We start from the raw sequence: 24,507 nt of genomic DNA on the forward strand, positions 1-24,507 counted from the left end.
TATATGCTGAAACCATTAAATCATATTTAGCAGCATTGATAATCTCAAACAAATGTTACATTTATGTATGGTTTGTGTTAAAATATTAGCATTTATGGTCCCCTGAAGTCCTGGGGGCCTTATGAAGCTGCGGACTTAATTTGGATTAAAAAGAAGTGCAAATAATTGATATTCATTTTAATTGTATTTTTTAATTTATTGTTTTAAAGACTAGTTGTGGGTTTAAATAGCGTTTCACTGGCGTTGTTTTCCTGTAACATATATTTACTCAGTAATATTCTTACTTCTCCTGTCAACTTAACATCTTTTAATACAAAAACATGGTGGATCGCTGGTGGACCGCCTCGGCGCCCCAACCACTGGGCTTAGCAAGTTTTCTGGGGGAAACCCTGAGTTGAAAAGGTCACTTCAAGCTATAATCCATCATTTCCATGTTGCAAATGGAAAGAATGTTAAAATATGTCTAGAAATTAGGTAGTAACTGCAGTTAAATATTCTCTCCTTCATTTGACCCAGACACAGAAAATATGAGACGCAGCTGAAGCCAAGCATTGTGGAATGAATATAGTATCTTTTTAGAGAGAAGTTAATGTAATGTAAGAGGAGAGATTCTGTACTGTAATAGCTGTTGATGAAAGCATTTTGTGATCATTTAAACTTTATGCTCACCACAACTGTGGTTGACTCACTGCTATTTAGCCTAGCCATAGGACAAAACATTTGTGTATTTTTCCCCTACAACTTTGGATTGTTATCCCGCTTAAATCTAAGATTCTAGTTGTTGTATGCCTCTGGTGTAAAAGTTGTTTCTAAAATATTTTGGGATTTATTTTTAATATTAAGCTACTTTTATAACTGTTGCTCTCAAACAGTGACACATCTCTCATCTCATGAAGCTCAGGTCTTTTAACATCTGCAGTAAGATGCTGTTCATGTTCTATCAGTCATCAGTGGCTAGTTCCATCTTCAATGCAGTTCTGTGTTGGGAAGCTGCAATGAAGGTGAAAGACTCAAAATAACTCAACAAACTGACAAGAAAGGTTGAGTCAGTTGTAGGGATCAAGCTGGCTCCACTGGAAGAGATGACGAGAGACCGAATGCTGAAGAATTATCAACTATCTCATCTCCTCTACAGAATGGTGAACAGTCTAAGGAGCAGACATAGTCAAAGATTACTGCAGTCCAGATGTGCTAAAGAATGCCACTGCAAGTCCTTTCTTCCAGAAGCTATCAGACTTTATAATACATAGTCTCTAGAGCTGTGTGTTTTAAATGTTGAATATATATTTAGAATTATACTGAGCGATATGTGTGTGTTCTTAAGACTATCACTGCTCATTGTTATTTATTATTGTTATATGTTTATTCTTATTGCTTTATTTATTTATTTACTTTAATTTTTATTGTGTACTATGCTGGGATAAACAAAATTCCCCCCCCTTAGGGGATCAATAAAGTCTTATCGTATTTTATCATATCTTATCTCATCTTATCTTATCCTCAAACTGCAGATTTGGTCACTTTGAAGAAACAGTCAAAACTTAGACAATATCTTTACCATTTCAGATTTCTCCCTTTTACTCTTTGAACATTGACAAGAGTAAACATTTCTCATGTTTTGGTGAAGCTTTACTATTCTATAGCAATAGTTTATACCAAACTTTTTTGAAAAGTTATCGGAATCTCTGGTAACTCCTTTAGCAGTTTGGAAGAAGTTGATTAGGGCTAGGGTCCAGATAAGTTTTTCCTTAGCCTTCAGCCGATGATGTCAAAGATGAGCTCCTCCTCAGCTCAGAGATGGCACTACCCTCCACCTGTTGCATTGTTTGGCCATTCAAATGTCTCTTAGCCACAGAAACAGTCAAACCTTGATCCCATGCCCTCTGCTCTCCCTTCTTTTCAGCAGCTTTTGACCTAGAGTGAATTGGAGAGGATGGGATGTCACAGTGTAGATGCCTTCAGTGTGGAGGATTTTCAGGTTTTAAGTCTGCTCTTTGGCCTCCTCACAGTAGGACTTCCTGGGGGCATGAAGCCGCTCTGTGGCACAAAAGTAAAACCTGCCTTCCGTAACAATGGCATATTTAAGGCATCCAAAGACATTGAACTTAGATGGAGCAGTGAGTTGATCTCATAGTTACTAGTGGGAAGTCATGCATTGAGAATGAGAAAATGCACAATGGCAGGCTGAGGCAGTGACACATAATATTAGGGCCTAGAGAGCTGGAATTTGACATGCAGTGTTGCTATTTGTTATGTCTCTTCAAACGCAGGCTAATAATGTAACTTATTTTGTATTTTAACTTTTGTGTGCTATTTTGAAATGACCAGCTGTCCAATCAGCTTTCTTGCTAAGTTTTCCAAATTTTGGCCTGATATAAAGTAAGAGTGTCCTGATCCGATTGTGATGTTGGAAATCATTCATGACTAATAGTTGTCCTGTGGACAGATTCCTCCTCTGAGCTGTGGATCTCTGCCTTTGGTCCAGAGTCACTATGGGCCTCTTGGCTGCGTCTCTGATCAGAGCTCTCCTCTGTTCAACCTAGGAAATCTTTTTACAGCCTAAGTCTGCTTTAAACTTCTCCACAGCTTTCTCCCTGACCTGTCTGCTGTGTTCCTTGGACTTTGTGATCCTGTTTGCTCCCCAATATTCTCTGAACCTCTGAGGCGTCACAGAGCAGCTGGATTTCTACTGAGATTAGATTACACACAGGTGGACTCTGTTCAGTCATTAGCAGACATTAGGAAACTTCTGAAGGAAACTGGTTGCATTCAGAGAAAAGGGGGGTAAATACTTTTGCACACCACACTTTTCAGTTTTTATTTGTAAAACATGTTTTGAGTCAAATATAATTTTCTTTCCATTTCACAATTGTAGGCCACTTTTTGTTGGTCTCTCACATAAAATTCCAAAGAAATATATTCATGTTTGTGGTTGTAATGTGACAAAATATGGAAAAGTTCAAGGAGTATGAATAATTTTGCAGGCCACTTTGTATGGCCATTGCCAATATTTTATGAAGTAATTTTCCACCAGTCTAATTAAAACCAGATGCTCATCTGTTTCTCGTCCTCTGACTGCTATCACTGCGGTACGCTAGGCCACGATTTAATGCTCTTCTATAATACATAGTGCTGTGAAAGTCTTTGCCCCCTTAAAGATTTCTTCTGTTCTTGCTTTTTTTGTTGCACTTAAACATCACAAATTTTATTTTTGACAAAAGATAACTTAAGTATTAAATTTGAATATGCTGAAAATCTATCTCTTTATTCTTCATCTCCAGTCTAGCTTTCATGACATTATTATTATTATTATTATTATTATTATTATTATTATTATTAATTTATGGGTCTTCATTGGCCCATAAGAGCAGTAAGGACAATGAAACTGAAAGGTTCCTGCCCACAGTGGCTCAGTAATGGCTCCCTGTCCAATGGGAATTGAATGGAGGATGGCATCCCTGAGAAGCCTATTCTCTGGCCAAACCGGTCACACCCTGCCCCATTCTTCAAACAACGCTGTGACTGACGGCTCCCTTTCACTGGGCTCTGGCTGCTGAGGAAGGGCTTTAATTCCAATCCATTTTGTAACATGGCTTGATAATGACTGAGACCTAAGCCCACGGGTTGAGATGGACATACATGCCTCTATTGTCCAGTGTAGGAAGAAGGGTCCTCTTTTGTCTTTGTGTCGCTTAGCTTGGATGAGCTTGTGGAATTGTTGACATTTCAAAAACCAAATGTGCAATAAGAAATGTCATGTGCCATGGCAGAAAAAAAATTACTAAAATAATTTAATGTTTATCTGTGTTAAATGATAAGAGATGTGAAGCTGTTTTATTGGACAGTGACTGTGTTGCCTATTATGTTACATTAATAATGCAGCTGTATAGATTTTAGAAATACTGAAGAGCAAGAAGCAGGCCGTCACCAAATATAGTAATAATCAACATATGAGACACCATGGAATTCTTGAATGCAAAGATTCTTGGGCCCAGTCGAGGGGCTGGTTAGAATCTAACACAACCTCCACCTGGGCGCTGTGTAAGCAGGAATATGAAAGGAAAACATTTCACATTCAACAAGGTGAAATTTTATCAAGGACTACGTTTTAAAACATGACAATGTTGAACTGTTTTTTAAAAAAAAATTAACTAGCTCCTAAAAGTCAGGTTGTGATCAAAGAAAATGCATATTGATCGTTTTATATTCCTGCTGTCAAGGGAGAAGTACACCATCCTAAACATACAATAACAACACAGTTATAAAGTCTTATAGAAAAGAGATCCTCCAGTTTTCTTTTACATAATTTGTAAATATGGCTCATATCCACATGAGCCGTATTTAATATAGATTTAAACAATACTCAGCGGTCCAGGTAGCCTAAATAAACAAAACACAAAGAAAGCATCTTTTGCAATTTTCTGTACAATGTATTAAAAAAAAAGACATTTGAAACCCAGCAGGTATATTTCCTCTTAAAACAACTAAAATCACATATACACTCACATGTGGTGGGCATGAGGACAACAGTGTTATTCTGCAGTTTAAGGGGATGTTTAAAGCTACAGTATGCACCTTTTACAAAAATGTGTTTTGTACATATTTGTTCAAATTGTCACCATGTCATCAGACAATCAGTGAAAAGACTGAGCTTCTCCACCTCCTCCCAGTGCTACTATTGCCATCTGTAGAAATGTACCACGACTGACCAAAGACAACCAATCAGAGCCAGGAGGAGCGGCTTACCGCTGTCAATCTTCCACATGTATATACTGCTAAATGTAGTAATGCTAGAGAAACAACTTAGCATTCCTGGTAGACTGCTCCTGGTCTGCAGCCTGTTTCATCTTAGACATGAGCTGGACTTCCTTCATCCCCATCTCTGCTGATCTTTGCAGTCACTTATTGCTGAATGATTAGATGGTGTTATCTGGAGTCAGATGAAAGTCAGTGAAGACATCAGTGATTATGGTCTAAGTCAGGGGTCTTCAACTTCAGGCCTCTGCGTCAACACACCTGAGTCAAATAATGAGGCCATCAGCTTCACTCTGGAGAAGTTGACTGCTAATTGAGGAGGTGATCCAGCTATTTAATTCAGGTGAGTTGAACCAGGGACATGACATGACATGCAGGACCGCGGCCCTGGAGGCCTGGAGTTGAAGCCCCCAAGTATAAATGTAATATTCAGAAAAGGAACAAAATAACTCACATTAGTTATTTATGAATATTGTTACAGAATGCAGAGACTGTTCTCATTTTAACTCCTTCCAACCATGCCCCCCCCATTTCACTCTACTTCACTCCCACCTCCACAACCTTCCTCCTTTAATCACCAGAGGATGGAAAGGGGGTGAAAAGACACAACAGAAGCAATGTGGGGGCTAAGGAAATGAGCTGTTTACGCTGCACTTGGCTACTGATGAGCTCTACTGCCTCCATCTTCTCCCCTTACCCCCACCTTATGTTTTTTAACCTGATTGGAGTAGGGTAAAGAGCACTGACTCACCCCCTTTTCCTCTCCATTTTCTATGCCCCGTTCTTGCCCCCTCACCTCCTGGGCATCACCCTTTCACCCTGTATACTTCCGGGGATGCTTAGATTGGACCACCTCACCTATATTGACCTGTCTAGACACCACTGCCTTGCCTTTTTGTTCCACGAGAGCAGCAGAGGAAGGGGAAGGTGGTGGAGAGGTGGGAAGGCAGGTTAAAAGTCAGAGTTGCCGGGTGACGTTTGTTACCATGCAACTAATAAAACAGAGCGGAAGCAAAGGGTCACACCGATGACCCTCCCAAAGCCCTGCGGTGTCACACTGCTGACTCTGGGTCAACTCAGACCCTAACGACAACCGTCAATATGGCTGCTTTTGTTCTTCAACATAAGCCAACACTTTGTAGTGTAGCTTGAGTCCATCCAAACACCATGTTTAGAAGTATAGTTATTTTGTCTCCCCAGTATATTTTCAATTTGGGTCATATCTTTCATACATTTAAGTAAGATCTGGAACCAGTAAAAATTTCAAACTGCATCTGTCATTGCAAAATCTCAGACTGCGGGGTGCTGGGTTGAGTTGAGTTGATTTTGACTTTATTGAACATAGTGTAAAAGAAGAATATAAAAAGTTGTATACAAAAAAATTAAAACAAAATCAGTCTTGGATGCAGTTGTCCTGGGTTTGTTTTCCAGTTGGTGGCTTTTTTCTGTCTCTTCTCTGTCCTCCCTTCTGTCCATTTATTGTTAAATAAAGGCCATTAGAGCTAAAAGGAAGGGAAATAGTTTTGTGGGTTTTTTTAATGAAAATATTTGTAGGTTGAGTGTGGTTATTGCATTGTAAAATCGATTGAGTTTATATAGCACCAATTCACAACATGTTATTTCATGGTAACTTACAAAAAAAGTCATTTCAGTTCAGTAACATACATTCAAATTTATCCTAGGTATCAAAAAGTGCATTAAGTTCAGTTTATTGTTCAAATTTGTTCAAAATGAATGAAACCCAGCAGATTGCACAGTCATTATCAGTTCAACAGTTTGCACATCATTGACCTAATAGGAACGTAAATTTTACTGAACAAGGTCAGGCCTGGCTACAACACTGCATCCTGATGTCAGCCAGCTCATGAGTTCTCAGTGTAATCCTCCATTTTTATTTGTTAATTTTGTTGCTAGGTCCCGTTCGTTCGCTCAGAAACGCACCTCAGTGAGCTCCTGGACGGGGTGTGCGACAGCATGAGTGACTATGCCCTCTACATTGACCCGAACACCCACCACAAGCAGTACAGGAGATTCGCTCCAAGAGTCAGTGGATCCTCAGAAGACTTTCCAGACTTTGAAAACTTCAAGTTTGATGGTCCGGAGGCATCCAATAACCTGAAATTTGCTGTAAGTTCACAACAGCATTGCTGAACTGTTGAACACACTATAGTTGTGACATACTGTACATGATTGTTCTATTTGCATAGAATGGACTCACTGCTGACCAGATTCTGTTTCATGTGTTGACTAAATTATTTAAACAGCTGCAACATGTCTCAATTAAACTTGAAGGTGTTGATGGTTCTTTTAGAAGTTGTACAAAGTTTTAAGCTGATGCTTAATATTAGAAAATTACCTGCTATACTTTTGTCTAGAACATTTTGATTGATGTTTGCAATCAAATTTGCTGTAAATGTACATAAATTTAAGATAGGGGACAGACTGTAGGTACCGTCCCCTACGTCCCCTGCTGTCCCTTACTGTTCCCTTACTGTTCCCTACTGTCGTCCAAATATTTCTCCATTTTTAGCAAGAATCTGCTCTGTTGTTCACGTTTCATATCTTTGTGGTTTCAATGATATATTTCCAGTTGAAAGTATAACTGGAAAAGCATATCCTTATTTTTAATCTCCATAAAAGTTGCATCTTTAGAGAATGGAGCTGTCTGACAACATCAGTGTGTAAAATAAATAATTTCAATGAGCTCAACAGTCTCCTGACCCATTGGATAACATGCAAACGTTTTAGAGTTGAGGCGTTAACATAGTGGTGCAAAGATTATTAGGATTGGAGTTTTTAACATTTCTAAATTTAATTATTTTTATTAAAGTTGGCATCAAACACAGAAAAACTGAGAAAATTAGGTCATCATGCCTTCTATTTACCATGGCAACCGTCTGTTTCGATTAGCCTAAAGGATTCTGTTGTAACCTAGAAAAAACGTTGAGCCAGATCCAGAACTGTGTTCACATGGTCCTTGTAGCTGACCACATCTTTACCAAATGCTAAAACTGCTGAACAGATTGGCAAACAGATGGGGAACATGGCCGCCACCCTGCACTGTCATACTCTTCATTGTGCATAAAGACATGTTAAACTGTGTGTGTGTGTTTGCATGGCTGAGCTAACTCAGCCCAGTGTCTCCCCCAGACTTAGACATATCTCCCCACTGTGTCTGTTTTTCTTGGCAGTGTGAGACGCTGGTGGAGGAACTGGAGGACGACATCATCTCTTTGCTCGGCCGGGATGAGGGAGATGTGCAGAAGAAGTTATGCAGCCGAGTCTCAGGTAGTTCATCTGTTCTTTATTCCTGCCACTGTTCTCCTCTTGCTCTTTAGGTGACGTGGAACCTGTTTGGAACAGCGTTGCAATGGTACATTTTTTGTTGGATTTAATGTCATGACAAACTAACACCAAGAGCGTCAGTATTTTCTTTGGGCTTTTCTTTAATGAAATGACAGCTTTTATGGATTTGTTTGTGCCTCTAAAAGTACAATGAATAAATAACAGAAAACAAACACAAAAACCAGAATCAACTCTACAAAAATTATCACTCCAAAAGTAAAATCTTTAAGTTGCTAAAAAACAACAAAAAAACAAACAAAATTTTTTTTCCCCCTGTATTTGTATTTCTGTAGGTCAGGCAAAGTGAACCAATCAGAAAAAGAACTGTTGTGGGTAGACGTTTTCAACAACTGGATATGAGGGCCTTTACATGATCAGTTTGGACAAGTCCTTTCCAGGGTGGAATTAACACACAATTCCAGTATTTCTTTCTTAGAGTGAGACTAGCTAGTGATTGGCTGCTGCCTCTTTATTATGTTTCCATTGCAAATGTTTGAAAAATATTGTCGACCTTCTGCCAATGTCTAAAGAACACAATTTTGCAATTATGGTGTCTCCATGAAATAACAAATGCAATTAAAATCACATGTGAATAAGCTTGTTCAAATAACAAGTCATTGGTGTCTCATTCAGGCATTGGAGTGACTAGCCTCTTGTAACTGAAGTGGTTACGTGTGCAGCGTTTTGGGGAAATTGTAGTTGGAGACTTTACTCATCCTAGTGTTAGTTTCCATTAAGCAAATTTATTTTCCGAATGCTAGTGTGAGCAGTTAGATGGTCAATGGAAATACAGTTAGTGAGAAGGACTAGGTCGGTGTATGGTTCAAACAAATTCAGTGCCATATACTCAACAGGAAGAGCCGCAGACATTCACCTTAAAGGGCCTATGTAAGGACAGAATGTAATTGTTAAAGGAAACATTATTCCATCAATTTGATTTATTTGAACATGTTGGCCTAAATATGTTGTAATTTTCCTATTAAATAAAAAAAAAATCAGTTTGTGATATGTAAAAACTATTAATTACCTCAAAACATGTATGTCTTTCATTATATTTTTCACCCATGCAATGCATGCTGGGTTGATGATGTCCAAACGTTTGGACACACCTTCTCATTGAATTCAATGAGAAAGTGTGTCCAAACTTTTGGTCTGTATTGAGTACAGACCAAAAGTTTGGACACACAGTTGTGTCCAAACCTTTGGTCTGTACTGTATATTCAGGCATATTGACTTACTTACATCACTCTTAGGTATATATATTTATAAACTCTATCTCTTATGGTTATATTTGGATTAATATTTAACACATTGCTCTCTGGGAATATGGGGTATCAGGCCCTTTGATATGGGCTGTTAGGTCCCTGTATGACCGGTGTCTGATCCTCATTGGTGGCAGTAAGTCGGGCTCGTTTCTGGTCAGTCGGGCTCGTTTCTGGTCAGTCTGTCGTGGTGAAGAGAGAGCTGAGTCAAAAAGCGAAGCTTTCGATTTACCTGTCGATCATCTATGGTCATGAGTTTTGGGTCATGACCAAAAGAACAAGGTCGGAATGGGTTTTCTTTGTAGGGTGTCTGGGCTCTCCCTTAGAGATAGGGTGAGAAGTTTGATCATCCGGGTAGAGCCGCTGCTCCTCCACATAGAGAGAAGCCAGTTGAGGTGGCTCAGGCATCTTAGGGTTAGGATGCCTCCTGGACGCCTCCCTGGTGAGGCGTTCCGGGCACGTCCCACCGGGCAGAGGCCCGGGGAAGACACAGGACACACTGGAGGGACGATGTTTCTCGGCTGGCCTGGGAACGCCTTGGGATTCCCCTGGAGAAGCTGGAACAAGTGGCTGGGGAGAGGGAAGTCTGGGCCTCCCTTCTTAGGCTGCTGACCCTGTGACCCGATCCCGGAAGAAGGTTGATGGATTTAACACATTGGATGGAGTAGCTTATCAACTAATAAGCAATTTTTGCTTGGGGATCAATAAAGTATATTCTGTTCTAAATTAATGACATTCATATCTATAATGAGTATTGGTAAACGACAACTAGATTTACTTTTGGAAGGATTTTTTGTGTAGTGCAGTTGGTTTATTAAGTTTGTTACAGTATTTTTACTATTGAATTTTAGTTTTTATTTAGATGTCAGTGTTTCTTGTCTGGGGCCACCTGGTCTTGTCAAACACTGTCCATTTGCAATTCAGTTGGACTTTGTCCAACTGAATTGGCGCTGGAGCAACCCTTTCTATGAAGAGGAGCTGCAGATTATGTCCACAAGGCAAATTATAATAATGTAATTTTACCTACATGTGGCAGAAATGGTGTGTGCAGAGCCCCGAGGAGATCTGGAGAAGGACACATTGGGGTTGCAGAGGATTAAACAAACAGCGGAGGAGAACAAAAAGGAAGAAACAACAGAGGCTTTTGGAGAAGAGAAGTTATAAGCCGTTTCTCCCCTCTGTCACCATGGGCAACGTTAGATCAATGACTAACAAAATAGATGAATTAACATTGCTGTCCAGGAGCCAGAATGAATACCGGGAATGTAGTTTAATGTGTTTTATGGAGACATGGCTGCACCCGGACATTGCTGATTCCAATGTTACCATCAAGGGCTACCGGACTGTTCGGGCAGATAGGGATTGCACCGAGAGCAGTAAGCGGAAAGGAGGCGGGCTTGCTGATCTAGTCAACAACCATTGGTGCAATCCTGCTCATATAACGGTAAAGGACAGAATCTGCTGCCCGGACGTTGAACTGTTGCCGGTTGGTCTTCGTCCGTTTTACCTGCCCCGTGAATATTCCCATGTTGTCGTGGTGACTGTTTACTTTCCTGCCTTTGCTAACCCCATGGTGACCTGTAACGTCATCCACTCCTCTGTAGCTCGCTTGCAGACTGAACATCCAACTGCATTCATGGTTGTCTCGGGTGATTTTAATCATGTCACCATGGACAAAACCCTGCCCAGCTTCCCCCAGTATGTGAGCTGTCCCACCTGAGAGGACAGAACTCTGGACCTGCTGTATGCTAACGTAAAGGATGCATACAGTTCCTGTCCCCTCCCTCCACTCGGACGGTCCGATCATAACCTGGTGCACCTCAGCCCATGTTATATGCCTCTGGTGAAGAGACAGCCTGCAACAATGAGGACAGTGAGAAGGTGCTCAAAGGAGGTCACACTGACACCCCCCATGGATGTTTTGAGGCCACTGACTGGCATGCACTCTGTGAGCCGAATATGGAGGACATCTATGAGCTCACTGAGTGCATAACACATTATATCAGCTTCTGTGTTGACTCCATCATCCCTACTGAGACAGTTTACTGTTACCCAAATAACTAGCCCAGGGTAACAAAGGAGATCAAGACAATCCTGAATAAGAAGCAGAGGGCTTTCAGAGATGGCAACAGGGATGATGTGAGAGTAATTCAGAGGTGCTTGAAGGTGAAAATCAGAAGAGCTGAGGAAGATTATAAGAGGAAGCTGGAGAGGAAACTCCAGCAGAAAAACATCAGAGAGGTCTGGAGAGGGATTAGGACTATCACTGGGTTCAGATCAGCAGGCTGTGGAGCGGTTGAGGGAACGTTGACAGAGCCAATGAACTCAACCTGTTTTTTAACAGATTTGATACTGCAACCCCTGTACCTTCTGCTCACACTCCCATCAATGCTGCTGCTGTCCAACAACTCTCCCCTCCCACTCCTCAGAGTCCTTCATCTCACCTTCACACCTCCTTCCCACCTCTTCTACTCAGTGACCTTTCCCCCACCCCTCAGCTGGCTACCTCTACAGGAAACGTCACCGCTGAAGATGTTAGAAGACAGGGAGAGAAGGGTGAGACTCCACCCTTGCAAGGCTGCAGGCCCTGACGGTGTCAGCCCGAGGGTACTCAAAGCTTGTGCTGTCCAGCTCTGTGGAGTCCTCCAGCATGTCTTCAACATGAGGCTGTGCCAACAGAGGGTCGCTGTGATGTGGAAAACAACCTCCATTATTCTGGTATCAAAGACGCAGCGTCCCTGTGACTCCAAGGACTACAGGCCTGTGGTTCTGACCTCCCACATCATAAAGTCCCTGGAAAGACTCGTCCTGGAGCAGCTCCACACTCTGGTCCAACCACACTTGAACCCCTTACAGTTTGCCTAACAGCCCAAGCTTGGACTTGAGGACACCATCATCTTCCTGCTTAACCATGTATACGCTCACCTGGACCAGCTGTTGAGCACTGTGAGATTTATGTTCTTTGACTTCTCGAGTGCATTCAACACCATCCATCCGTCTCTACTGGGTTAGAAACTGATGGCAATGCAGTTGGATCTCCCCTTGTGTCCTGGATTGTGGACTATCTAAATGGCAGAAAATAGTTTGTGCACCTGTGACACTATGTATCAGACAGTGTTGTCAGCAACACAGGAGCTCCACAAGGGACTGTCGTCTCTCCCTTCCTCTTCACCCTCTATACAACTGACTCCAGCTATTGCACTGAGACCTGTCATCTCCAGAAATTCTCAGATGGCTCAGCTGTTGTTGGTTGCATCAGTGAGGGTGATGAGGTTGCGTACAGGCAACTTTGTCACATGGTGTGGGCTGAACCACCTGCAGCTCAATGTGACAAAGAACAGGTGGTGGATCTGAGGAGGAGGACCAGGATGCTGGTGACCCCTGTTACCATCCAGGGGGTCAGTGTGGACATTGTGGAGAACTATAAATATCTGGGTGTCCACAATAATAAAAAAAACTGGACTGGGTTAAGAACACTGATGCTGTGTACAGGAAGGCCCAAAGTCGCCTCTACTTTCTGAGGCGTCTGAGGTCATTCAACATCTCTTGGACTTTGTTCAGGATGTTTTATGACTCTGTGGTCGCCAGTGCCATCCTGTATGCTGTGGTGTGCTGGGGCAGTAGGTTGAAGGTGGAGGACACCAACAGATTGAACAATCTGATCCAGAAGGCCAGTAACGTCGTTGGAGTGGAGCTGGACTCTCTGAAAGTGGTGTCAGAGAGAACTATCCTGTCCAAGATGCAGGCCATCTTGGACAACTAGTCTCATCCTCATCATGACATGCTAGCCGGATACAGGAGCACATTCAGCCAGAGACTCATTTTGCCAAAGTGCACCACAGAGCGCCACAGGAAGTCAATTCTGCCCGTTGCCATCAGGCTTTACAATGCCCAAGTCTCTGCTAATTGATTCAATTTCTTTCTGTGCTCATTTACAGGTTATTTATTGATTAATATATTGCAGGTGATTGCTTGTTATTTATTTATTTGTTTATATCTAGTCATTTTGAACTATTCACTCTTTATTATTCACTCTTAGGTGTATATATATATATTTTACAAACTTTGTATTTATCACCTAAGATGAAGTAGCTTTCAACAAATAAGCAATTTCCCCTTGAGGATCAATAAAGTATATTCTATTCTATTCTATGTACCACAGAGATAGACACAATAAAAACATTAGCTGTTCAAGAAAATATTGTTAACCACCATGCAATACCTTGCAAAAGTGTTCATGCGTGTTAATATTTATTTTTTTTAACTTTTTGGCAAGTTTCAAGCATGAGCAATAATTCCTGGGGTGCCTCCAGGAATCTTGCGCCCCATGACAAAAAATGAAATTGGGCCCCTCCTGCGCACCTGCTGTTATAATTTCTTGAGTCTATCTGACCCATCAAAACTATCACAATTTTAAAGGCTTAGAACTGCTTTGCTTGGAAACACACAAACCTGTTATTTTTTTAAATCAAATATACTGAAATTCTGGGACCTTGTAACATTTAAAACGGTACAATTCATGTTTAAAGTAAGAAATCATCAACTTTCACCCAATATACAAAACATGTTTTGTGACAGAGAGGGGGTTTATAATTCAAGAGGACAAAGAGATTTTAAAAACTATGTATTAGACCAACCAAAAAGAGATTTTGTTTATCGTTGTGTGGAGTAGATTTATGGAATGGATTGAATGAGGAGTTAAAAAAAATACAAATATAAACCAGCTTAAAAAATGTTTAAAAAGTTTTTTAGAAATATGTTCTATAAGATGAATGTTTCAAAGTCCATAAATGCTATTGATGATATAAAAAGTGTTTAAATACACCGTGTTCCAAATTATTATGCAAATTGGATTTCAGTGTCATAAACCACTCATCCAACGTGTGAAACCTACCGTGAGGACAGTAAAGGTGTGGCCAGAGGGTTCAGACGCTGTGCTCCAGGACCGGTTCAGGAATACAGATTGGACTATTTTCCACCATACAGACTTGGATCAGTACGCCTCATCTGTACTGAACCATATTTCCACCACCATAGAACGTGTCTCCACCTGCAAACGCATTACCATGTACCCCAACCAGAAACCCTGGATGAACCGAGACGTTCGTCTCCTGCTGAAGGCCCGCAACATCGCCTTCAGGTCAGGGGATGCACAGACTTACAGTGCAGCCAGGGCTGAGCTGAAGAAGGGAATCAAGAAGGCCAAACACCACTACAAAAGGAAGGTGGAGGAACATTTTTCTAACTCCAACCCCCGACATATGTGGCAAGGCCTTCAGATTCTCACAGACTACAAGAACCCCAATACCCCCCTCTTCTACTGATGTCTCCTTCCTCAATGAGCTTAACAACTTCTATGCTCGTTTTGAGAGAGGGAATACCACAACTGCAACCAAAGCAGCTACCACCCCAGGCCAACAGCCACTGACTTTCCTCCCCACTGACATAGGAGCGACTCTGAGCAGGATTAAATCCCACAAGGCTGCGGGTCCTGATGGCATACCTGGACGTGTCCTCAGAACGTGCTCTGGGGAGCTGGCAGGAGTGCTGACGGACATCTACAACCTGTCCCTGGCCCGCGCTGTGGTACCGACCTGCTTCAAGTCTACCTCCATCGTCCCAATCCCCAAGAATCCCAACCCAACCAGACTCAATGACTACAGCCCGGTAGCCCTTACCCCCATCATTACCAAGTGCTTGGAGCGGCTGGTCCTAGCACACCTCAGATCCTGTCTCCCCCCCACACTAGACCCCCACCAATTTGCATACAGGCAGAACAGGAGCACAGAGGATGCAGTCTCTATAGCGCTGCACTCTGTCCTTTCTCACCTGGACAGTAAGAACACTTACGCCAGACTGCTGTTCTTAGATTTTAGTTCAGCATTCAACACTGTCATCCCATCACAACTCATTACCAAACTCACAGACCTCGGCATCAGTCCACTCATGTGTAACTGGTTGCTCGACTTCCTGACCAGTCGACCTCAACATGTCCGGCTGGACAACCACTTCTCATCCACCATCATCATAAACACTGGAGTGCCACAAGGCTGTGTGATGAGTCCCTTCCTCTACTCCCTCTTCACCTACGACTGCAGACCTGTCCATGGCTCTAACGCCATCATCAAGTTCGCAGACGACACCACGGTGATCGACCTCATCAGAGATAATGACGAGGCCGCTTACAGGGAGGAGGTAGACCGTCTGGCTGAGTGGTGCGACAAAAACAACCTGCAGCTGAACACCGAGAAGACCAAGGAGCTTATCGTGGACTTCAGGAGGAACGCTGACCCACATCCACCCATCCACATTAAGGGGACAGTGGTGGAGCGTGTGGACACCTTTAAGTTCCTGGGAGTCCACATCTCCGATGACCTGACTTGGACGACCACCTGCTCCAAACTCATTAAGAAGGCGCATCAGCGCCTCTTCTTCATGAGGACCCGGAGGAAGAACCACCTGTCCTCAGAGATCCTCACGAACTTCTACCGCTGCACCATTGAGAGCATCCTCACCAACTGTATTACAGCTTGGTACGGGAACTGCTCTGTCTCCGACCGGCAGGCGCTGCAGGGGATGGTGAAAACTGCCCAGTATATCGCCGGGGCACCGCTCCCTGCCATCAAGGACATCTACAGGAAGCGGTGTTTGAAAAGGGCCGGGAAAATCACAAAGGACTCCACTCACCCAGCACACACACTCTTTTCCCTCCTGCCCTCTGGGAGGCGTTACAGAAGCCTACGGACCAGAACCACCAGGCACCGGAACAGCTTCTTTCCCACAGCTGTCACGTTTTTGAACGCCTCCTGACATAAAACATAAACTATAAGGACTGTACTCCCCTATCCTCTCATACAACAATAACACATGGACTATTCTCACACACACACATCACAGACTGTTTTCTTCACACACACATGCAGCCTGTAAATTTTATCTGCCATTATTTATCTTGTATTATATTATATACATATATAATCCATTCCCTAACATTCTTGTATAATCTGTGCATGTAGATCCCATATTTATATTTATACACAATATCTATATCTCTTGCTATAACCCCTTATAGTCCATACATACATAGTCTTGTACATCTGTAAATAAATATTTATATCTGGATAGATGCAAACTACATCTCGTTGCTTGTACTTGTGACAGTGCAATGACAATAAAGTTGAATTCTATTCTATTCTAATTCTAAAGATAAAATTTTTTGTGGTGCTATTAAATTTATAAATGGTATTGTGTGTCAGGGCTCTTTGAATCACTATAATTAATTTCAGAGAGCTGGTTGATTAGTTTGTCTGATGAGCTCAATTAAAGGAAATCTACTTAAGTAGGATGTTCCACATTATTAAGCAGGCCACAGGTTTCAAGCAATATGGGAAAAAGAAAGGATCTCTATGCTGATGAAAATCATCAGATAGTGTAGTGCCGTATGACAAGGTATGAAAACATTAGATATTTAACCAAAACTGAAGCGTTATCGTACTGTGAAGAGATTTGTGGCTGATTCAGAACAAAGATGAGTTTGTACAGATAAAGGTATAATGAGGAAGATTTCTGTTAGACAAATTCATCAGATTAAGAGAGCAGCTGTTAAAATGCCCTTACAAAGCAGCAAACAGTTATTTGAAGCTGCTGGAGCCTCTGGAACCTCAAGGTGGAGGATCCTCCAGAGGCTTGCAGTGCATGAACCTACTATTGGGCCACTAACCAGAGCTCACAAGCAGAAAGGGTTGCAGTGGACCCAGCCGTACATGAAGATTAATTTTCAAACAGACTTGTTCACTGATGATTGCTGTGCAACCCTGGATGGTCCAGATGGCCGCAGTTGTGGATTGGTGGTGGATGGCCACCACGTCCCAACAAGGCTGTGACGTCAGCAAGGAGATGATGGAGTCAAGCTTTGGGCCAAAATCATGGGGAGAGAGAGAGAGAGCTGGTCTGCCCCTTCAGAGTCCCTGAAGGTGTGAAAATGACCTCAGCAAAGTATCTGGACTTTCTGACTGATCACTTTCTGTCATGGTTCAAAAAGAAGAGCCAGACCTTCAGTAGCAAAATCATCTTCATCATAACAATCCACCATCTCATCCTGCAAGGAATACCACTGTGTCATTGGCTGCTATGGGCATAAAAGGGGAGAAACTCATGGTGTGGTCACCATCCTCCTCTGACCTCTGACCTCAACCCTATTGAGAACCTTTGGAGTTTCCTCAAGCAGAAGATCTGAGGGTGGAATGCAGTTCATATCAAACCAGCAGCTGTGGGAAGGTTTTCTGACATCCTGCAAAGAAATTCAAGCAGAAACTTTCCACAAACTCACAAGTTCAATGGATCAAGAATTGTGCTGTGATATCAAAGAAGGTCCAATGTTAACATGGAACTCGGTCTGTTAGGATGTTTTTGATTGAAATAGCTTTTGATTTTAGTACATGTGACCACTTAATGCTGCACATTCAAAGAATGACCGTTTGCAGTTTTTTGTAAACCATAAAATGTTTAGAAAATCTGCTGTGCATAATAATATGGAACAGTTTGAGTTTTTTATTTTTGAAAAAAATACTGTTCTCATGGGGAGCTTTGATCAGTAAAATTTGATTTACACTGTAATAGTTCATGACTTGAAAATTATACTGACCATCATTTGCATTGACCATTTAAGAAAATCTGAGAAAATATCACTTGCATAATAATTTGGAACACAGTGTAATTATACATCTAAAGATGAGAATGTGAGATTTAAATATCATGTAAGGTGGAAATAATTTGTCTTTTTTGTTGTTTCAACATTTAATTGATTATAAGTTGACGAGTATGAAATGGGCAGGACATTATAAGATCTTGTATCTTCTACCTACTCCTTTTTGAACAAATAATATAAAATTGCAAGTCACTTGGGCATGATCATTTGTTTTAACTTTTAATTTCTTTTTCTTTCTTGATTTTACTTTTGTCTCTTCAAAATAAATAAACAAACAAGCAAACAAAAAAAACTATTTTGTGTTTTGGTTTTTTTTCAGGGGTGGTCAGGGGCCCTTGGAATCGTCCTAACTTTTCTCCCCACTGGCCCCATGATGGGGATTCCATATAAATCCCCATAGAAAGTAGTTTATGATTTGATTATTACCATTACAAATTTACTTTTTTTCCCTTCTTTAATAATTAAAGCCTTAAAGGAATGCAGTGTGTACATGCAGTCCCTCTGACTCACAACCTTACTATAAATTTCAGTGCAGCTTTTTAAACTCAACGGTGGTCAATCTCAAGCTAAGTTGACCTTAGCTTAGTTTAGCGTAGCATAATGTAACATAGTGTAGCGTAATGTAGCATAGTGTACCATAACGTCACGTAGCATAGCTTAATGTAGTGTAGCTGTTAACCTAAACTGACATACAGTGCAGACCAAAAGTTTGGACACACCTTTCTAATTCAATGGGTTTTCTTTATTTTCATGACTATTTATAAGGCAAGAAATCCCACTTATTAACCTGACAGGGCACAGCTATGAAGTGAAAACCATTTCAGGTGACTACCTCTTGAAGCTCATCAAGAAAATGCAGAGTGTGTGCAAAGCAGTAATCACAGCAAAAGGTTGCTACTTTGAAGAAACTAGAATATAAGGGCTATTTTCAGTTGTTTTACACTTTTTTGTTTAGTGCATATTTCCACATGTGTTATTCATAGTTTTGATGCCTTCAGTGTGAATCCACAATGTCAATAGTCATGAAAATAAAGGAAACTCATTGAATTAAAAGGTGTGTCCAAACTTTTGGTCTGTACTGTATATGCAAGGAGCAATATTAATCTGAGTAATAACCATGAGAGCCTCCCGAGGAGGAGCTGCAGACCTCTTCAGCTCTTGCGGCAGATTCTATTCAAAAGGCAAATTACAATTATATTTTTGGCCTACAGGAGCTACTTATGGCAGAAAACTAACTGACAGGCTGACAGGTGTTTCTTTTTCCCTCTTTTTGTGCAGATTACTGTGAAGACGACAGTCAGCCAAATGACGAGCTGTAGTAATTGAAATCACTTCTGCCTTGGTCTTGGAGTGAGCAACTTTTTCAAAGATCATTTTGAAACTCAAAATTATTGTAACAGTTAACTTTTGTAAACAAATAAAAAATTAAGAGAGAACACACTATTTGTTCCATTTTGTCTCTCCTTGTGCACATAGTTCTGTGTATTTTAAGCTGTTTCCACTGTGGGGACCTTTTCAGGAACAAGAGTAGACCTCTAGATTTTTCTCGTTTCGTTTGCAGAAACGAGAAAACATAAAACACAACATAAATTGTCAAGTTACAGGGAGAGAGGATTTTTGGATGGATAAGAATTTCTCTAAATATCCCCACCATTAGACTGACTTCACGGTTTTTTCATCTCATTCTGGACTCTTCTGTTGCTGTGGGTGGAGATCGGTTTCCCCAGACAAAAGCGGCGCAGTGCAGTGGAGAAGAACACACTCTGATTTAGGGACTGTCATCTACATACTTGGCTCATCTTTCAGATCCCACATTGGAAAAAACAGTCAGACTGGATGAAATGTTCCGGAACAAAAGTGGAAACGAACCTTTCAAGACATCTTAAAGATTGGTCCATTAAAAAAATCTGCCATGTAAGGAGAATGCTTCTCATTACTGCTCCCTTTTCACTGTATATTTGCATTATGTGTTTATTAAAGTGATGGAGGAGCAGATTTGAATTTTTTATTTCAAAATTAGACGTGTATTTTACCTTTTAAGTGTTTAGAAAACCTCATTGTGTTTCAAAGTTGGGTCATGTTATTAGTTAGACAACAATCTTGTGGAAGTAAAACCCGAGCAGCATATGGGTCACTGGTGAGTTGCTCCATTCATATGCTAAAGAAGTTGTGACCTGAGGACAAATTCTTTCTAGTGCAAACATTTATTTTAGTTATTGATTGTTCTATCAATTATTCTGACAATTTATCAATTAATCAGATATTAAAAAAATGGCACCTTCCACAGATTTTTCATTAAAACACTTAAGCTTCTTTTTACAATATTAGAAATACATTAATAAATAAATAATTAAATTCCTTTTTTATATAAGAAAATAAACATTTTCTTTCCTAAAGTGCGGTAAGCAGCATTCTTTTAGTGAATGCTTGATCATTTGTAGTAAAGGATGGATCTGCAGCTAAAAAAATCCTTCTAACATGAAAAGCTGAGGTCTTTGTGCTCGGTACAGAGCAGGGCTGATCTGGTGACCATTTCTTCAAAAGTGCTTAATAATAATTTTTTTATATTTTACAGAATGTGAACCAGATGAAGCTAAAACTACCACTTGAGGAGTTTTATTTAGTAGTGCAGCTTGAAAAACAGAGGTTTTTATTTTAAATACAAAATGTAAACAGTTCTTGTACAGTTTTGGATTAATTACTGAGTATGTTGTTCTTTCAGCAAATGGTCTTTATTGAGTCCTCCAGTTAACAATTAATTAATTACTAAATTAACTGGTTATTTCAATAATCGATTCATCATGATTAATCATTTCAGCCCTAGATGTATCTCTTTGAAAACCAAATATTTTAAAGGAGGCCTAAGGATGTAAGAGAACTGTTTTATTTGGATGCTCACTTTCACCTGAGTTTACCAAAGTTATTACACAACTAAAAGATTCACTGAGTGTGAGCAAAGTTCAATGTTCCTTTCTTCACATTAACAATAAAAAGAGCTACTAGTTGTTGCACTTCTAGTTACAGTGTCCCTGAAACGTGCCTTCATGTAACTTTTTCTTAACTCGACTGAAATAATGGCATTGTCCTCTGTCTAGTTAATGTAACATTGTGAGTGAAAAGTGAAAGAAAAGGTGAAAACATCCATAGAGATGTCTAAATGTGGTTTAAAGGTGGTTAAATAAGATATGCCAATATTTTTGTAAACATGCCATGTTCAGAAACCTTTCTGTTCCCTCTCACTGCTCTGGGTTAAAAACAACATGATGTCACGTCCCAGATGCACCAGGCTTCTGGTAGAGCCTGGTGCATGTTGTTACTGCATAAAGATAATTATATTCTGACCCTGAACATCAGCTTTGAAACAAAGTATTAAAGCAAAAATAGTCATGCATTGTTGAATTGCCACTGTTTTCTCATAAAGTTTAGTCATTGAACTTGAGTATTAAATTGTTTTCTAACAAGATTAAAAATATATTTGTCCTGGAGATTAGCATACATAAGTCTCCTCTTTTGGTGGTGGTAGGCGGGGGTAGGGGTGGAGGTGGATGGGGTGGGGGGTGCAGGCCAGCTGCAGCAGGCTTTGATCAGTGTATTGCAGCAACATCCAGGCTTGGCCTGGCCATCGAAGACCTGGGTGTGAAATTGCCCTGATGTCATCTCCCTTTCTTCACCGTCACCAGCTTTTAGTGGCTGTAATTATATTTCCGCCACAAAGCCCCTGTCCTCTTCATTCCATATTCCAAGTTTGACTAGGAAGCGTTTAGAGAACTATGGGCAAATCTCTCAGTGGGGGAGGGGGACTGGATGGGCAATCTTTTGTTTGACTGAGACACAGGAGACATCAGTACTTTGTGATATGTACTTTTCTTTTCTCTACTCATCTGCCCTTTTCCTCTGCCTGTTGGAGAGGTGAACTTTATGACAAGAGGATGTCTGAACTTTGGATAAATCAGTGTTATGTTTTTTAATTTGTTTTTAACCAGGGAAAAGAGAAATGTGACTGAAATGTTCCCATACTCAGGAAATAAGACAAGTGTGCTTCTTTTAAGTATTACTAAATGAAACCTTGGATATATGTCAACAGACGAAGCGTCATGAATAAGCGGTGATTAACAAACCTCATTTCCATCTTTTCATTATTTTATAATGATTGCCTCAAAGGGTGGTTAAATGCTTTGGTAGTGAGAATGTTGGGTGTTTTTTTTTACCTTTTCATTCCATTTTTCTAATTTTGATGATAAAATTTTCAGTTATTCTACGTATTAAGTGTTTTATAGTTCTCTGAAATTAGGGTTTCTGTGAATTTAATGCAAGTAAAGGTGACAAAAATTCAAATAAGAGACATTTAGGTGTAACAACCACTGAATCTGGCAACAACTTTGTAACTTAGGATATTAAAGGACATCAGTGTTGCTTACAGAAAAATATGTAAAAAATAAAATCAAACATTCAGTATAAAAGACGTCTTGTTTCATTGCTTAAACCTACCTATGCAAAATATGTTATTTTATATTTCACTAAGCAATATTAATTCCATTAATTCCACACAGATGGATGCTTACATGCCTTTATTTCTATTATTTATGATATTCTGCTTACAGCTAATGAAAACACTAGACATATATTATATTTGACCAAGAAAATTTTTTTAGATATAAATGTGAGTTTAATGAAAACTATGTTGAAACACATATTTTCATCATATCTATTTATGAAAAGTACCTTAAAAGTATGTTAGCTGACCATGTGCCGCTTACAGGCTTTGCAAGAGTTTTAATACTTTGTAAACACATTTTGGGTGAAATTTTACTTGATAAATTAAGGTTACTTAAAATGGAAAATATTACATACTGTACAGAAGATTTGTTTTTTTAATAATTTACATTGATTCTCCAAAAATCCAGCAGCTTTTGGGTGCTGTGGTGGCACAAGTCGTGTATGGAGGCCTTAGTCCTTGACGCGGATGTCACAGGTTCGATTCCCGGCCTTTGCTGCATGTCTTCCCCGTCTCTCATTACCTACTTTCCTGTACAACTTATCTCAATTAAAAGCTGCCTAAGCCCAAAAAAAAGACTTAAAAAGAAATCCACTAGTTTTTCACTCAAATGCTTAAATCGTTTCTAGGCTAAGAAGTTAGAGAGCAATTGATCCACATTCATGTATAAATAACATTAATCTCTGTGTTTCTATGTTTTCTACAAAAATAGGATAACTTTAATTTTCAATAAAATACTAAATATTTAGTTTATGGCTGAGAAGGTAAAAATAGAGACATAATCAAAATAAAAATTGTTTTTGCATTTTTTTGAAAATTATGATTTTGTTAGGCATGAAGACACTTTCAACTTGATGAATTTGGGCCACAAGGCAAAAAGTTTGGACTCCACAGCAGGAAGTCCTTTCTTTGGGCTGGCTTCACTAAAGAACAACCAGTTTGAATAGATGCAACACACAGTGGCACTGAAAGTTGTTTTTTTTCCTTTTTTAACATATCCAGACTCTTATGGTCAGACCCTGCAATTTACCTCATGTTAATTCTGCTTATTTTATGGCAACAATTCAAATAATCTTAGAAAGAAACATGGACATAACCTGCAAGTCTTCACACATTAGCATATAGTTAGATTCATGCTAGCTTATATCAGGCTCCTGTTTTGTTAATGCAGACCAACACATTTCTACTGCCCTCTCCAGGTTTATTATCATCAGACTCTAATTCTTCCCATCTATTTGCTGAAGAAATTCTAAAAACTGATGCTGAAACCAAACAAACAAAAAAAATAAATCCTCTTTTCTCCTCAAGAAATATGCTGTTGCTTACCTTAGGAAGTGGTTGGACATTAAAAAACTGCAAGCAGCAAACATTTGCTTCCAAATTATTTTAAAACTTAAATAAAACCAGCAAAGTCTTCCAGTTTGCTTCTAGAACAGAGGCGTGAAGGAATAGAAAACAAGAAACTGCAAGAACAAGACTGACATGTTAAACATTGGAATGCTTTCTGACATCATTTTAAAAGCATGCTTCAAATGTAAACAGCAGCCTAGGCTTCATGTTTTTGCTGTATTATTCCTCCTGATTTATTAAAATTCCCAGTTGGAGCAGGATAGAGTAAAGATGTCAGATTTTGCCTGAGTGTCGTCATTTCCTGCTTTGCGTGGAAATATTTGGACCATCGTCCAGGTTCTGTGCCCCCATGCCCCAGCATACCCCAGCATACCCCAATATACCCCAATATACCCCAATGTACCCCAGCATACCCCAACATACCCAGCACCACTAACCCTTCAGCTGTCAGCCCCTGACAGTGCGTAGAAACTCGGCTCCCAGCCTTTTCTCCCAAGTCAAGAGCAGCTGAGTTCTTCAGTCAGCGACCGTTGGGCATTACTTCCACATACAAGCCAGCTAAGAAAGGAAATGCAGATGAGGGCCTCTGCAGC

General features: G+C 40.3%; 1 protein-coding gene across 1 annotated transcript in view; it reads left to right on the forward strand.

The window, feature by feature from the left end:
• cnpy1 (canopy FGF signaling regulator 1) overlaps positions 1-19,510 on the forward strand; it is a 32,838-nt gene extending 13,328 nt beyond the window's left edge. Inside the window, exons 4-6 of the mRNA XM_032566558.1 lie at positions 6,670-6,882; positions 7,947-8,043; positions 19,348-19,510. Of these exons, the coding sequence (XP_032422449.1) occupies positions 6,670-6,882; positions 7,947-8,043; positions 19,348-19,388 (351 nt within the window). The 3' untranslated portion in view covers positions 19,389-19,510. The remainder of the gene's footprint in view (positions 1-6,669; positions 6,883-7,946; positions 8,044-19,347) is intronic.
• Positions 19,511-24,507: the final 4,997 nt, after the last annotated feature.

Source organism: Xiphophorus hellerii, chromosome 6, assembly GCF_003331165.1.
Source record: "Xiphophorus hellerii strain 12219 chromosome 6, Xiphophorus_hellerii-4.1, whole genome shotgun sequence".
Taxonomy (NCBI): Eukaryota; Metazoa; Chordata; class Actinopteri; order Cyprinodontiformes; family Poeciliidae; genus Xiphophorus; species Xiphophorus hellerii.